The sequence below is a fragment of the Saccharomyces mikatae genome (assembly GCF_947241705.1).
Source record: "Saccharomyces mikatae IFO 1815 strain IFO1815 genome assembly, chromosome: 4".
In the NCBI taxonomy this organism is placed as follows: Eukaryota; Fungi; Ascomycota; class Saccharomycetes; order Saccharomycetales; family Saccharomycetaceae; genus Saccharomyces; species Saccharomyces mikatae.
Window position 1 is genome coordinate 748,013 of NC_079259.1, and position 16,177 is coordinate 764,189.

The window sequence follows — 16,177 nt, forward strand, 5'->3', positions numbered from 1 at the left end:
CACAATTTCCTTTCTATTGTTTTACAACTAAACAAATATGAAAACGATAATAAATAAATAAATAAATAAATAAATAGATGAAGGCGAAGTAAAACGCGCGAAAAAAATCAAAAGGTCTTCTAAACGGATTACCAAGTCATCCTTTGCAATGCTTTAACACTAGTATGTAAGTTTTTAGGTTTACCCAAATTGCTGAAGTTGATATTGTTATTAGATGTTGACACGGCAGAAGGTGTGACCAACAACATATCATTACTATTCCAGTTTTTAACACTCTGGTATATTTGAACGTCCTTGTCATCACCGTGCTTGAAACAACAGCGTTTACCGTACGGACAATAGCCTAATTTTGACCAATTTATGCAGGGTTTAGTTCTATAATTATCCGATTTTTTCTTGAATTTTAGTTCATTTAAACCGTGAGCAAATTGGCACTTGTTACCATACTTACAATAACCCTTGATGGTGAAAGATTCACAAAGTTCCGTCTTGTACAATGCCTTATTTACTAATTGAGGCATCTCCAAAGGTGCTACTCTGCACGGTTCCGGGTTAGTCGTTTTCTGAATTGGGATTACATATGGTAGCCCAGCGGGCAGAGAGTTCACTTGGGATAACTTTTGTAAGTTCTCTGCCGTCAAAGGTAGTGAAAGCGCATTTGTCGTATAAGTGGGGTTAATTTCAACTTCGAGTGACCTTTTCTTACGCTTTTTCTCGGTAAAAGCAAGCGTCGAGATGTTGTTCTTGGTTGTGAAAAGACTAGCAGAACGCAACGTATTTGTAGGCCTAGAGTCTGATATGATCAAGTCTTTAAAATCTGCCAGTGAATGATAACAATTCGATTTTGAAGGTAACCATGGAGACGGTCTTGGAGAGGACTCACTCAAGATGTCTGTTTCATTTAAATTAGGTCCGTCGGAGGTGCTTTCATCATCATTATCGTTATTTTCATTGAGCAACGTCTTTACGTAGTATTCTTCAATTTCTTTAATCTTTGATTCGTACTGCTTCTTGAGGTCAGAAAAGATGGAAGAAGTGGATGATGACGTCGAATTAGCATTCGGTATGTTTAGATAATAGTTGTTTGGGGCAACGTTTGTTATCATGGTTAGTGATATTTCTCAACGTTTCGTATTGGCTAGTCTTGCCGAAGAGACTTTGATTCAGAGGCGCACAGTTTTATGATCTATCTTTATGATTCAAGAAATTGAATAAGATTGAGCTGTTAAGAAAACAAGTGAGATTGTCGTGCAAAAATGTCACACTTTGCCCAATGATCTATGCCGTCAAGCTTTTCATTAGTATTCTCTGATCCAGTATATTAGTAACTGCTCATGTTGCTCAAAAGCGAGAGAGAAAACGAGCGAAAAAGAGAGAAAAACTTGGGTGCCATTGATGCGGAACCTAACATATCAGGCAGGAAAATTCGAACTCTTGCTGTTTTCCATCCAAAGCCCTAGAAAGTAAGGCCTCACAAACCTAGGACAACAGAGCGGGTAACAGGAAGGAAATGGAAAATTTTTTGATTTTAATTAACCAATATCTTGAATAAGACCTCGAAGATCTTAGTTTACGATGTTGCAATTTGTGAAAGTCAGGAAAAAAAGCCTCTTTATTCTGAAAATAGCATATTGCTACTATGGATTATAAAGAAGAACAGAATCAGGAGCTAGAAGTACTGGAGTCTATTTACCCTGATGAACTGAGGATCCTAAACGATGCATACCCAAAGATTAAATTCGAAGTAGATATCAAGTTGGAGCTGGATACAGGCGATTCTACCTCACCATTGACTAAAGAGCATACTATAATTGCCGAGTTCAAGTTGCCGGAAAAGTATCCTGATGAGCCATGCATGATTTCATTAGAAGCTCAGGAAGTTGAGTTCAACGATAATGATGACGATGAAGATGGCGATGAAGATGAAGACGAGGTTGAATATGATGACCATGGTAATAGAGTGCTGAAGAAGTTGGAAAACCTGCCAGATTTAATTAGCTTCAAAGGATACTTGCCTGAATTAACTGTACAGTTAGAAACCCAAATCGAAACCGACATGTTACTGGGTATGCAAATGTGTTTTGCATTAATTTCATCAATAAAAGAGAGATGTGAGCAGTGGTACAGCGAGCAATTGAGCAAGCTCGAAGAACAGCACGATCTGGAAGCACAAGAACGTGAGAAGAAGGAACAAGCGAAGTTCCACGGTACAAAAGTGACAAGAGAATCATATTTAGAATGGAGGTCTAAGTTCCGCAAGGAATTGAAACTGGATGAAAGAGATCAGGTGAGAAGGATGAAGGCTCATCACGGGAAGCTAACCGGTAAGCAAATGTTTGAACAAGGAGTGGTAGGCACGAACGACGAATATATGGAAGAAGATGGCGCGACAGTGGATGACGTAGCCAAGGAACTTGCCAAGACTGAAATAGCTAAACAATAAACAATTAAGTATCTAAATACTTTCTTCTGCATGGAATAATGACATAAGTATAATTTTTCTGTTGTTAAATAAAAAAAAATAGATTCGAAGAAGGAATAAACAATTTTAATAAGGTATTATTAGTGTATGTATGTGTACATATATTTGAGAATGAAAAGTGGTGGTGCTGTATTGAAGTTATTGTGCACGTGGAGGTGTGCTTGTTGCACTAGACCAACGACTTGGAATAAGAGAATAAGTCAGAGAAGGCATCGTTCCCCTTTGACTTGTCTTTGGTAGCTTGAGGACGAGCCTTTTGTTGCTTCTTCTCCGCAAAAGGTAGCGATGCTTCTGTGGCAGCGGTGGTATCCGCGCTTGATTTTGGACCATCCCAGTCAAGCAAATCATCTATTTGGCTATTAGATGGTTTTGGCGCCGTTGTGTTCGGACTCGCTTCGCTTTGAAAATCTCCAAACTCGTCATCATCATCATCATCATCATCATCGTTATTTTTATCATCATTGTTTTTGTTATTGTCATTACTACCATCATTTATGGTTATGTCGTTCGTGATGGTGTGAGTATTGTCGTCAAAATCGATTAGGTCAGGGATACTATCTTGCTGTTGTTTTCTTTTTCTTTGTTGTTCTTTATTTTTGATCTGCTCTCTTAAGATTTCTCTTCTTTGTTTTCTTTGTTCTTCCATACGAGAACGCCTACGAGTATTGGGAATTGCTTCTGTATCTACGGGCACATTGAAGTTGGTCACGTTGTTGGCATCCATTTCATCATCAACCCCATCCGCATCTGTATCAAATTCATCATCATCCACGTTGTCGTAGCTAGCAGATGATGAGATTTGGTTGGCGTTATAAATGGAGGATTCGCCTTGCTGTCGGATCTTCAAAGCGTTTTTCTTATTTTTGGCTCTTTCCTTTTTCAAAAACTGAGCGTCTTCCAAGTACTGTAGAATCAGTTCACCCTTTTTCCTAATACCTCTCTCGTGAATTTCCATTTTGCCATCATTGGAGAACTTTACTTTGAATTGGGCAATCTCTCTGGTTAAAATATGCTTATGGGTGAGCAAACATGATCTGATCTGGTTTAGTTCATCGCCTGTATCGACGTTCAGTAACAAGAATTCAATCACTGCTAGACATTTTAAGACCACTCTCCATTCGGACCCGTAATTAACGTAATCTTTTCTTGCCTTTTCGTAAAAATTTTTTGGCCTGGTGGCAATGTGATCGACCAATCTTTTCAAAGTGTATTCGGTCATCAAGTATAGTGGCACTTGGTATCTGTTTCTTAATACTTTGGCCAGATGCTTCGGAGTGGGGCCCCAAGCATCGGTGTTTGTAGCGCGACGGATGTCTATCTGATAAGGTTCGTATTGAACAATCACGTTCTGAGCAAACCTGGCGGCATTTCTTATGTCATGCATGCCTAAGTTTTGAATCTTCTTCGATAACGAGTCCATTGGGGGTGCTGATAATAGTAGTGATCCTGGGTGCTTGGCTTATGTACTTGCGTTTCCTTTCTGTTCCTTATACCAGGTAGAGACGCCGTCCTCAAAGAATGGAAAGAAACACTATACGATCTGAGTACAGAAGATGAATTCAATTCTTAAGGAAAAGTTTGAGATAAATTCAACTCTAGATTGTAAATGAGATTGAAAAAAAAAAAAATTTCAAGAAAATTTCTCGCTATGGCCATGAGGCCAAATAAGCCGAAAACCCGCTAGTTGAGGAAAGAAAGAAAATGACATGCTAAAAACAGGGGGGCAGTACCCGGCAAGTGCCAACAAGAAGTAGGTAAACTAAGCAAACCAATCACCAGACAGGACTAGACTAGCAGCAACCTGCAGCATATACCAACGGTTAGTTATAAGACTTAAATGTCATACATACACATACATTCTTTACATATACATATAGTTAGAGAGGAAAGAGAGAAAAAAAAATAGTTCGTTTCAGCTTGCTGCACTATTCCACGTAGAGCGTTTATAATTCACCGGACTTGGCAACAGAAATTCTGGCCTTGGTGGCACCAGAAGGAGAACCCAAGGACTCAACCTTCTTGACAATATCGTAACCGTCAACTACTTCACCAAAGACAACGTGCTTGCCGTCCAACCATGGGCATGGAACAGTGGTGATAAAGAATTGAGATCCGTTAGTGTTTGGACCAGCATTGGCCATGGACAACAAACCTGGTCTGTCATGGTGCTTCTTAAAGTTTTCGTCTGGGAACTTGCCACCGTAAATGGACTTACCGCCGGTACCGTTACCAGCAGTAAAGTCACCACCTTGCAACATAAAGTCTGGGATGACTCTGTGGAATGGAGAGCCAGCATAGCCGAAACCCTTTTCACCAGTACATAGCGCTCTGAAGTTTTCAGCAGTCTTTGGGACTATGTCGTTGTACAACTTGAAAACGACACGGCCAATTGGTTGGCCATCAGCTTCGACATCAAAATAGACTTGGGACATGGTAGTATTTGCGATTGAGTTAGGTTAAGTTGAGATGCTACTTTCAAGTCAGACCTAAGAACACAGTGTAACAAGGGGGATAAGAACCTCTAACATTTATAGTGGCAAAAGAATAAAACGCTCAAGAGAATACGCTTATATTTATACAGGGAATCGAACAGATACTTCGTCAGCATAAGCCCAACCAAATGGAAAAGGGCCACGGTCATTACCAGAGACGGAAATGTGTGGAACAGCGTAGAAGCCCGTCTAACAAAAAGAAGAAATCTGAGACGAGGCGGGAGGCTACGGGCTGGACCCCAGAAAACGTCGTAGGGGAGGAGGGGGAAAGCGGGTACCCTTAAGGGGCGCAAGAGCGGGTAATAGCTATTCGGGCGGGTAAGAGGCTTGCGGAAAATTTTTTTTTCATTTCAAGCTCGCTTATTCTCTACAAGATGATGATGTATATGCTTAACGCAAAACAAAAAACAGATGTCAGCGGTTCAGTAGAGCAGTACTAAATAAGCCAGGAAATTAAACATACCATGATGAAAGGTTCCAGGAGAACGGGCAACAACGCGTCTACTACGCTAAACACACCTGTGGTTATTCATGCGACGCAGTTGCCCCAACATGTCTCTACTGATGAGGTCCTACAATTTCTTGAGGGCTTCATCAACGAGAAGGAAAACGTTATCGATAGCACTACGGTGAATACCATCAGCGGCAGCGCCGCTGATGGCGACGTGACAGCTGTAGTAAACCCTAGCCTTAACATGGATACTAACCTTTTCAGCTCCATATCACAACTAAAGAGAATCCAGAGAGATTTCAAGGGTCTACCACCAGCACAAGACTTCTCTTCTGCGCCCATCCAGGTCTCCACAGCGGACAAAAACGAGACCAACGTCGGTGTCAGTGCCACCGGTGGCAAGAAAACCACTTTCGCTGATGAATGAGCGCTGTCCGTCTGTCTTCCTGCTCATACAAGATCTTACATATCCATTCACATACGCCTTTTGTATACTACAATATATGCATATCATAACATATCACATCATCTCGAATCCTGATGCCGTAGTAGCCGCAGTGTGCTCACTATTTTCTCTCTTTCTCTTCAGATTCAAAATCACCGGCAGCGGCCTCAGAATAGTCGCTTTTTCTTTTTTTCACACTTTTTTTTCTTTTTTCACAGTATGTCAAACACATATTGACTCATTTCCTCTGATGTAATACCAGCTCGAAATGTCAAAGAAAAATAGAAAAGCAGAGAAAAAATAAAAGAGCTGTAAGTATTTAGTCATTGCGTTTTGAACACAGGATTAAATCTTGTCCTTCTTGCTTTTCTCTCAAACATATACGAAAGTTAAATAATAAGTAAAAGATTTTAAAGATGGCTGGTAAGAAGATTGCTGGTGTGTTAGGTGCTACTGGTTCTGTGGGTCAACGTTTCATCCTCTTGTTGGCTGATCACCCTCATTTCGAACTAAAAGTTCTTGGAGCTTCTTCTAGATCTGCCGGTAAAAAATACGTCGATGCAGTGAACTGGAAGCAAACTGATTTGCTGCCAGAGTCCGCTACCGATATCGTTGTTTCTGAATGTAAATCCGAATACTTCAAAGAGTGTGACATTGTATTCTCTGGATTGGATGCTGACTACGCTGGTGCCATCGAGAAGGAATTCATGGAGGCCGGTATCGCTATCGTATCCAATGCTAAGAATTACAGAAGGGAACAAGATGTGCCATTGATTGTTCCTGTTGTCAACCCTGAACATTTGGATATTGTTGCTCAAAAGCTAGAGACTGCCAAGGCTCAAGGAAAGTTAAGACCAGGGTTTATCATCTGTATTTCCAACTGTTCTACCGCAGGCTTGGTCGCGCCATTGAAACCTTTGGTCGAAAAATTCGGTCCTATTGATGCCTTGACCACCACTACTTTGCAAGCAATTTCAGGTGCGGGTTTCTCTCCAGGTGTGCCAGGTATTGATATCCTAGACAATATCATCCCATACATTGGTGGTGAAGAAGACAAGATGGAATGGGAAACCAAGAAAATTTTGGCTCCATTGTCAGAAGACAGGACTCATGTCAAACTCTTGACTTCAGAAGAAATTAAAGTCTCTGCTCAATGTAATAGAGTTGCCGTCTCTGACGGTCACACCGAATGCATCTCTTTGAGATTCAAGAATAGACCTGCTCCATCTGTCGAACAAGTCAAGACATGTCTAAAAGAATACGTTTGTGACGCTTACAAATTAGGTTGTCATTCTGCTCCAAAACAAACAATCCATGTTTTAGAACAACCTGATAGACCACAACCAAGGTTGGACAGAAACAGGGACAGTGGTTACGGTGTCTCTGTCGGTAGAATCAGAGAGGATCCATTGTTGGACTTCAAAATGGTTGTTCTATCCCACAACACCATTATCGGTGCCGCCGGTTCTGGTGTTTTGATTGCCGAAATCTTACTTGCCAGAAACTTGATCTAAGAAAAAGACTGCAAAGTTATAAGTCCTTCCTAATCTAACTTTTCTCTCCAACGAACAAAAAACAAGTAAATAATTATGTACGTATAATAGCTCGAAACTTAGGTTTCTATTATTAATTATTTGAGTTTTGGGTTTTGGGCATCAGTGATTCCATGCTTGTTAGCTTTTCTCTTTTTTCTTCATTTTCAAAGAGCATACCCAGCCTAACTTTATTGATTTTCTTACTCTACAAAGAAAGGTAATTTGCTGACCCAAGAAAAAAAGTTAAACAAAGTGTTTTACATCCGCATAATTCAACGGCAGACAAAGAAAGGAAATAGGGAAAAAGCAGATAAATCTCAAGACTGGAATACACTCACCATATTTCTGTTGGCCATTTTCGTTTCCAGTAATACTCTTGGAAAGGTGATTCTCAAATGAACACAACATTTGGCTCGATAGTGCCTTCCACTAATTTTGATTTTTTTAATTTGCCCAGTAATAATGATAATACTAGTACAAATGCTGATGCTAGAAACAGTAATTTCTTTCTAAATAAAAATGGTGCAAACTCCTCGAGAAATGTGTTAAAGGTACACTCTGCTGCTCAAGCCAAACCTCAGCGACAGTCACAAGATCCCTCACACTCATCCTCCCATACAGGAACAAAAGCCGACCAAAAGAAGAAGTATATGGTAGCAGATGAAAAAACTATTCAGATTGTCGGCCCCTTAGTTGCCTCTCCTGATATTTTGGGGTTCCAAAAGAGGTCACATAAACCAAGAGAGTTACCAAGGTTTTTGATTAATCAGGACCCTCAATTGGAGAAGAGAGAATTTGTACAAGATTCATGGGATAAAATCAATCAACAGAAAATGTTATCACTAGAAGAATCCATAGATGATCTCAATGAATTATATGAAACGTTGAAAAAAATGAGAAATACAGAGCGTTCGATAATGGAAGAAAAGGGATTAGTAGATAAAGCTGACTCGGCAAAAGACCTTTACGATGCAATTGTTTTCCAGGGTACTTGTCTGGATATGTGTCCCATTTTTGAAAGATCAAGAAGAAATGTGGAATATACGGTCTATTCATATGAGAAAAATCAACCAAATGATAAAAAGGCTTCCAGAACCAAAGCACTAAAGGTCTTTGCAAGACCAGCGGCCGCTGCTGCTCCTCCATTACCATCTGATGTTAGGCCACCGCACATTTTAGTCAAAACACTGGATTATATTGTTGATAATTTATTGACAACTTTACCGGAGAGTGAAGGATTTTTGTGGGACAGGATGAGATCGATAAGGCAAGACTTTACTTACCAAAATTATTCAGGACCTGAGGCAGTTGATTGTAATGAGCGTATTGTGAGAATACATCTTTTAATTCTCCATGTAATGGTAAAATCAAATGTGGAGTTTTCGCTTCAACAAGAATTAGAACAGTTGCATAAGTCCCTGATCACATTGTCAGAAATATATGACGATGTTCGCTCTTGCGGTGGAACATGTCCAAATGAAGCTGAATTTAGAGCCTATGCCCTTCTGAGTAAAATAAGAGATTCTCAGTACGATGAAAATATTCAAAGATTGCCACAGCATATATTTCAAGATAAATTAGTTCAAACGGCTCTGTGCTTTAGAAGGATTATCTCAAATTCAGCATATACTGAACGTGGGATTGTTAAAACTGAAAATTGTTTAAACTTTTATTCAAGATTTTTCCAGTTAATGCAGTCACCCAATTTGCCATTATTGATGGGATTTTTTTTGCAAATGCATCTTACAGAGGTCAGATTTTATGCGCTAAGAGCTCTATCACACACTCTAAACAAACGACATAAACCAATTCCTTTTGTCTATTTGGAAAATATGTTACTCTTTAATAGTTGGCAAGAAATAACTGAATTCTGCAATTATTATTCAATTGAAATCATAAACGGAGATTCTGCGGATTTAAAAACACTACAAAATTATTCTCATAAATTAGCAGAAACGCAACCTTTAAAAAAAACTTACTTAAACTGCTTAGAAAGCAGATTACAAAAAACTACCTATAAGAGTTTGATCAATTATGGGAAAGACCATTTTGGCTCATTTTTTGATATAAAATCAAATTTGAAGAATGATATAAATTCTCCTTCCGTTACCCAATCCTGTCTAATGGGTGACGTTCTCAATGACCATAACGTAGTGAACCGAAACTCATCTTTTGAACCGCAAATTAATATCCCTTCAAAGGCAATCAACATTCAACCCAAGGATCATCTTTTATCGAAACAATCTAAACAATCTACTGAAATATCTCAATTTAAGAGTTCATCAACAAATGCTTCATCGACTCAGCAGGTACCGGCATATCTATCCGAACAGAAACATCAGTTTAAAAACATTGTAGATGGAGGGTTCAAATCTTTTTCTAACGGATCATTACCGAATCCTGAAGTGCAAGCATCCGAACCTTTCAGGATACCAACTACCATTAATGATACAGATGACGAAAAATCAAAGAGTAAGAGTCTAGAACAAGACGATAAGTGGAGCAAAGAAAAACAAAGAATTGAAAAAGAGGAAATTTTGTTGAAAAAGAAACAGGAAAATGAGAACAAAAAGGAAATCACAGAACAAATAGCAAATGAGTTAATAAGGAAAGTAGTAAACAGCAACGTCACTAATATTGTTAAGGATGAAATCTCAGAGGTTAATCATAGAAAGAAGCTTATTGAAACGATGACTCAGGAACTGTATAATGCCTTTGTACATGAAAAACTGTATCTCATATACATGAATACTCGTGCTGAATTGAAAAGGAACTTTACCTTAAGAAAACAGTTCTTCAAGAAGTGGAAAGCATCTTATTATCTGGCCAGGAAGAACAGAGCAATAGAAGAAAAAAAGAGGAAAGAAATCGAACTTGTCAGCCATCAACTAGGAGTACCGGGCTTCAAAAAACATACCTGTTCATTGAAAACCCCATATAAAAGTAACGCGAATTCATCATTTATACTATCATCTTCGGATAAAAATATAATATTATCGCCCGTAAATGATGAAATCAACAAGTTTGCAACACATTTGACGCAAACCTCGAAACTGTGGGAACCATTGGATATGATATCAATTTATTATGATAAGCTTACGGAAAAATTTCCTGCGAACGTTCTTACACCAGCAAATATTAACATTTATGCCAAAGATTGGACATCTCTTTCAAATCGTTGGATCTTGAGTAAATTTGACTTACAGACTATGCAGGATTCAAAAAAATTCAGTAATACTGTCATTTCTAGCAGAATAAGCTGTATTGATGACGATTATGAGCCAGCTGATTTTAGTGATTTGCAATTATTGATCTTTAATACAGGAGTTACAAATCCAGATATATTTGATTTAGAGATGAAACTAAAAGATGACGGCGAAGAGCTGATTAAGCTAATTACAGGTGTTTCGCTAAATACAAATATATGCTTTTGCCTTCTAATTATTTATTGGGAATCTGCAGAGAATACACTATCAGAAAGCACAATCAAACAGTCTCTAAAGCTGAACAGAATATCCAAAAACTATAATAGTGTCATCGAACGTATTGATTTAATGAACCTCACAGAGGAATACCCTCATAAGTGTTTAGAAGATAAATTATTCGAAATATCACAATCTTATCTATTCAAATTGACTGAAAGGGGAAAATATAACAAAACACTTCGTCAGAAAAGGTCATTAGCTGGTATACACTCACGTAGCACCCAATTACAGACTACAAAGGACATTGACAAAAAAATGAAAAATATGTTGGAAAAAGAAAAGAAAAAGTACCAACATCAAATTGGTGAAAGGAACACCTACCTGCATCTAGAATCACATATAGCCGCTTCACCAAAAGTCAAGAAAAGAAAGCTGCCGATACTTTTATCATCTTCCCATTCAAGCCAATTCAAAACGCCCCTAGCATCTAGACTAAATACATCTGGTACGTCTACATCACCACCACTACCATCTCATTTGGCAATGAAATTCAGGAACAATTCAAGGGTTACTAGTTTACATACTGTTCTCCCCGTCAGCACACCAAGTCACAGTAACAATTTGCCAGCTACAAGTTTAAATGGCAATAGCAGCACAGATATACAACCCCAACAACCGACTGAAAATCAAAGGAGCATGGCCGAGAGTTCGAATAATGCTTTTGAAAGAGTTCCGGAAAGCCAGGACATATACAAAACACCAATTAACGCTGTCACTCCAGTGTTAGATAGCACCGATCAAGATAAGAGGGATATTCCTGATAGTATATTAGAACTTAAGACTCTGATCAATTCTGTCAGAAAAAAAGTAAGTAACGATTAGAACATTTGTAATATATAAAAAAGAAAATATGCATTTTTAATACAAGATCATGAAAAAATGCCTTAAAATATACATATTTCGTCTTATAGCTATTGTGCAATAATTTTTCGCTAAACTTCTGCGGCGGAAGGAAAACCCAATGGTTGTTCAAAAAAGTGAAGCCAAAACTCAAGTACAAAGTTTCAAGCAAAAGATAATCTACAGAGCTTTTGTATACAAAACAAGGCAGAAAGTATTCCGATATATTCACTTCACATATGCACTGTTTACTATAACTGTATTATCGTTAATAACTATTAGGAGCATCTTTAGGAAGAAAAAGACATCAAGCGTGTGATAAGAAGCCCCAAATTGGAAAATTTCTTCGAAAAGAGGGACCTTCTTAAGGAATATGGTTTCAACCGACCAAGTTTACGACCTATTTCCAGATAAACATAACATTCAGTTCACTGATTCTCATTCACGGGAAGAAGATGATTCGACTAGCATTACTAAAAATGTTAGGAACCGAACTATAAGTTTATCAGGCAGCGTAGACACAGGTATCCTGAAGAGCATTATTGAAGAACAAGGCTGGAATGATGCAGAATTTTATAGAAGTTCAATACAGAATCAACGTTTTTTTTTGACGGATAAATACGCAAAAAAGAAACATTTGACTATAGAAGACATGATTACTTCTGAAGAGGAACAAATATACCAAGAACCTATTCAAGATTTCCAAACTTATAATAAACGTGTTCAAAGAGAATACGAACTTAGAGAAAGAATGGAGCAGTTCTTTCTTCAAAACACGAAGAATAATTTACACATTTTAAACGAGGATTCATTGAATCAACAATATTCACCGCTAGGGCCCACCAATTATGCACTGCCCCTCGATAGATACTCTAGAATGAAGCACTTAACTTCAACCTTTTTGAAAAGGAATCTCGGTTTTTCCGAAGGACTAAAAAGAAGAGGTGATTATAACTTTAATACTGCTGGCCAAACCAAAAGCAATAGTTCCATATCGAGCTTCTGTACGGATGTAATTGATAATGCAAGCTACAGAAATATTGCTATAGACGAAAATATCGATATGTTACATAAGGAGCATGCCATTGACAAACTAAATGAACAAGGTATATCAGGTGGTGAATCCGCCGTAGAAGGTGGTTCATTACTGCATGTCATTAAAAAGGTATTCAATAGGTCCCGAGCTACCAGGAAATACCATATTCAACGAAAGTTAAAAGTGAGGCATATCCAAATGCTTTCTATAGGGGCCTGCTTTAGCGTCGGGTTGTTTCTGACCTCAGGGAAAGCTTTTTCTATTGCTGGACCCTTCGGTACATTACTCGGGTTTGGACTTACAGGTAGTATCATTTTAGCGACAATGTTGTCGTTTACAGAACTATCTACGCTTATTCCTGTATCTTCCGGATTCTCCGGATTGGCTTCTAGATTTGTAGAAGATGCTTTTGGGTTTGCATTGGGTTGGACGTATTGGATTTCCTATATGCTTGCTCTTCCTGCTCAGGTTTCTTCGAGTACATTTTATCTCAGCTATTATAGCAATATCAATATATCAAAGGGGGTAACAGCCGGGTTTATTACGCTGTTTTCGGCATTCAGCATCGTTGTAAATTTATTAGATGTCAGCTTAATGGGTGAAGTTGTTTATGTTGCTGGTATTAGCAAGGTGGTGATTGCCATTTTGATGGTTTTTACAATGGTGATCTTGAATGCCGGGCATGGAAATGATATTCACGAAGAAGTTGGTTTTAGATATTGGGATAGCTCTAAATCTGTTCGAAACTTAACTTACGGACTATATCGCCCAACATTTGATCTGGCAGATGCTGGAGAAGGAAGCAGAAAAGGTATTTCTGGTTCAAAAGGTCGATTTTTAGCAACGGCATCAGTGATGCTTATTTCAACTTTTGCATTCAGCGGTGTCGAAATGACCTTTTTAGCCAGCGGGGAAGCTATAAATCCAAGGAAAACGATCCCTTCTGCTACAAAGAGGACATTTTCCATTGTATTGATATGTTACGTTTTTTTGATTTTTTCAGTCGGCATCAATATATACAGTGGTGATCCAAGGCTACTATCATATTTTCCTGGTATTTCCGAAAAGAGGTATGAAGCTATTATAAAGGGAGTTGGAATGGACTGGCGGCTCAGAACTAACTGTCGCGGTGGTATTGATTATAGACAGATTTCAGTTGGAACAGGTTATTCTAGTCCTTGGGTAGTCGCACTGCAAAATTTCGGGTTATGTACGTTTGCATCCGCTTTCAATGCTATATTGATTTTTTTCACTGCTACGGCGGGAATAACGTCATTATTTAGTTGTTCAAGAACACTATACGCCATGTCCGTACAGCGAAAAGCACCACCAGTTTTCGAGATTTGCAGCAAGAGAGGTGTACCTTATGTATCAGTGATATTCTCTTCATTATCCTCGGTTATTGCTTATATTGCAGTTGATCAAACTGCAATTGAAAACTTCGACGTCTTGGCTAATGTCTCTAGCGCTAGTACATCTATTATTTGGATGGGATTGAATCTCTCCTTTCTACGATTCTATTACGCTTTAAAACAGAGGAAAGACATCATATCCAGAAATGATTCATCATATCCTTATAAGTCTCCACTTCAACCTTATTTAGCCATTTATGGACTAATTGGCTGTTCATTGTTTGTTATTTTCATGGGCTATCCTAACTTTATACATCATTTTTGGAGTACTAAGGCTTTTTTCTCAGCTTATGGTGGGCTGATGTTTTTCTTCGTCAGCTATACATCTTACAAGATTTTTGGAACGTCAAAGATTCAAAGGCTAGATCAATTGGATATGGATAGTGGAAGGAGAGAAATGGACAGAACTGATTGGACTGAAAATAGCCAATATTTGGGAACGTATAAGGAACGAGCCAAAAAGCTAGTCACATGGCTAATCTAAGAATATAACTATTAATTAGTTTTATAACGGGGTTTAGTATTAACAGTCTTTACGTAGTATAAATGCGCGGGTAACCAGGTAGCTTTTTCTTTTTTTGAAAAATTTAGGAAAAAAAATTTCGATGAGATGACCTTGGTAATAACTAGTTAACTATGTATAGTAGTGTTAGAAATTCAAACGAAAATAGAAGGCCAAATCTGAAAAGTATTTTAAAGTAAGGTTTCAAATAAAGACAGTAAGAATGAGTGACCTAGAAGTTTCGATTAAACAAGCTAAAGAAGCTTTGGATGAAAATAATGCCAAAAAGGCACTCAAAATATTGAAACCGTTTAAAAGTTCATTAAAAAAGGAAAATGCAGACAATGTGATATTGAACGAAGTGTTTGCAGATGCCTATCTGGACAATGGTCAAGTAGAAAAAGCCTATCCTATTCTAGCGCGTGCTTGTGAACTAGATCCTGAGGGACAAGTTGGCGGACCGAACAAATTCTTCACTATGGGCCAAATTATAGGTGGACAGGATGGTGTGTCGATAATAACTCGTGGAATTATGAATATCTCCAATATAGGTGGTGAAAATTTAACTAACGACCAAGTTGAGAAAATTGTTGGTGGGCTGCTTTCTATGATTGAAATTTGGATGACTGATTTATGTATGGAACCAAATGCAGAAAAGCAGTGCGAGGAGTTAATACAGAAAGCCATGGAACTCACAGAAGGAAAATCTCCTGAAACATGGTCTACTTTGGGTTCTATTAAAATATCCCAACAAAAATTTGGTGAAGCCTATGAAGCATTCTCTCAAGCTTGGAATTTCTTTGACTTGAAGAAGCAAGAAATTGGTAACGATATAAATGATAACAGCGGCACGTCACAAAGAACTAGTTTGCAATCAGAATATGTAGATCTTTTGCAATCTCTCTTATCTTTAGCAAAGATGTGCCTTGAAGTGGGCGCCTATGAGGTCGCGTTGAAGGTTATTGCTGCAGTAAGAGATATTGATGAAGATAACACAGAGGGGTATTATCTAGAAGGATTTACTTACTACCTAATGAGTAAGTTAGAAATCTTCAAGCTGAACCATCCTGAAGTAAATTTGCATCCTGAAAACATATACGAATTTAATCAGGTCATTCAAGAAGTTCCATTGGATTTATCCCATGAACCAATTGCCCAATTTATCTATGATTCCAGATTAGCATTAAGTTTCGCACTACAAACGGGTACCAATGCTGATAGCAAAGATGAAATTGTGCAAGAATTATTGGGTGGTGCAAACATTCTACTCCAAGAAATTGGTGGTCCGCTGGATCCAAGCGAACTGTCACGGATTAGGAAAGGAGAAATAGTGAATGAAAACGAGGATTTTGAAGAATTAGATATAGAGGACGAATATTCTGATTAATAGTTGTCTAATTTAACATATGCATAAGTACATACAGCGATATATATATATATATATATATATATACGTTTATATCCGTAAAGAATAGAAATTATGACATAGAACAGGTG

The 16,177-nt window shown here is 38.1% G+C and overlaps 9 protein-coding genes across 9 annotated transcripts; 6 read left to right on the top strand and 3 right to left on the bottom strand.

The window, feature by feature from the left end:
• Nucleotides 1-128: 128 nt before the first annotated feature.
• On the bottom strand, nucleotides 129-1,106 carry CTH1 (putative mRNA-binding protein CTH1; the record flags this gene model as incomplete). Its single annotated transcript, XM_056226916.1, has 1 exon — nucleotides 129-1,106. The coding sequence occupies one exon, from the start codon at nucleotides 1,104-1,106 to the stop codon at nucleotides 129-131; it is 978 nt and encodes a 325-aa protein (XP_056081144.1).
• A 533-nt stretch (nucleotides 1,107-1,639) lies between these two features.
• Nucleotides 1,640-2,443, top strand: GIR2 (Gir2p; the record flags this gene model as incomplete). Its single annotated transcript, XM_056226917.1, has 1 exon — nucleotides 1,640-2,443. The coding sequence occupies one exon, from the start codon at nucleotides 1,640-1,642 to the stop codon at nucleotides 2,441-2,443; it is 804 nt and encodes a 267-aa protein (XP_056081145.1).
• A 208-nt stretch (nucleotides 2,444-2,651) lies between these two features.
• ENT5 (Ent5p) lies at nucleotides 2,652-3,902 on the bottom strand (the record flags this gene model as incomplete). The annotated part of the gene is made up of 1 exon (XM_056226918.1): nucleotides 2,652-3,902. One exon carries the CDS (start codon nucleotides 3,900-3,902, stop codon nucleotides 2,652-2,654), a length of 1,251 nt encoding a protein of 416 aa, XP_056081146.1.
• Nucleotides 3,903-4,425: 523 nt separating this feature from the next.
• On the bottom strand, nucleotides 4,426-4,914 carry CPR1 (peptidylprolyl isomerase CPR1; the record flags this gene model as incomplete). Its single annotated transcript, XM_056226919.1, has 1 exon — nucleotides 4,426-4,914. One exon carries the CDS (start codon nucleotides 4,912-4,914, stop codon nucleotides 4,426-4,428), a length of 489 nt encoding a protein of 162 aa, XP_056081147.1.
• A 524-nt stretch (nucleotides 4,915-5,438) lies between these two features.
• On the top strand, nucleotides 5,439-5,852 carry RPA14 (DNA-directed RNA polymerase I subunit RPA14; the record flags this gene model as incomplete). Its single annotated transcript, XM_056226920.1, has 1 exon — nucleotides 5,439-5,852. One exon carries the CDS (start codon nucleotides 5,439-5,441, stop codon nucleotides 5,850-5,852), a length of 414 nt encoding a protein of 137 aa, XP_056081148.1.
• Nucleotides 5,853-6,286: 434 nt separating this feature from the next.
• Nucleotides 6,287-7,384, top strand: HOM2 (aspartate-semialdehyde dehydrogenase; the record flags this gene model as incomplete). Its single annotated transcript, XM_056226921.1, has 1 exon — nucleotides 6,287-7,384. One exon carries the CDS (start codon nucleotides 6,287-6,289, stop codon nucleotides 7,382-7,384), a length of 1,098 nt encoding a protein of 365 aa, XP_056081149.1.
• Nucleotides 7,385-7,800: 416 nt separating this feature from the next.
• Nucleotides 7,801-11,712, top strand: SAC3 (Sac3p; the record flags this gene model as incomplete). The annotated part of the gene is made up of 1 exon (XM_056226922.1): nucleotides 7,801-11,712. One exon carries the CDS (start codon nucleotides 7,801-7,803, stop codon nucleotides 11,710-11,712), a length of 3,912 nt encoding a protein of 1,303 aa, XP_056081150.1.
• A 391-nt stretch (nucleotides 11,713-12,103) lies between these two features.
• Nucleotides 12,104-14,662, top strand: SSY1 (Ssy1p; the record flags this gene model as incomplete). The annotated part of the gene is made up of 1 exon (XM_056226923.1): nucleotides 12,104-14,662. One exon carries the CDS (start codon nucleotides 12,104-12,106, stop codon nucleotides 14,660-14,662), a length of 2,559 nt encoding a protein of 852 aa, XP_056081151.1.
• A 241-nt stretch (nucleotides 14,663-14,903) lies between these two features.
• On the top strand, nucleotides 14,904-16,067 carry ACL4 (Acl4p; the record flags this gene model as incomplete). The annotated part of the gene is made up of 1 exon (XM_056226924.1): nucleotides 14,904-16,067. One exon carries the CDS (start codon nucleotides 14,904-14,906, stop codon nucleotides 16,065-16,067), a length of 1,164 nt encoding a protein of 387 aa, XP_056081152.1.
• Between the last annotated feature and the right edge of the window lie 110 nt (nucleotides 16,068-16,177).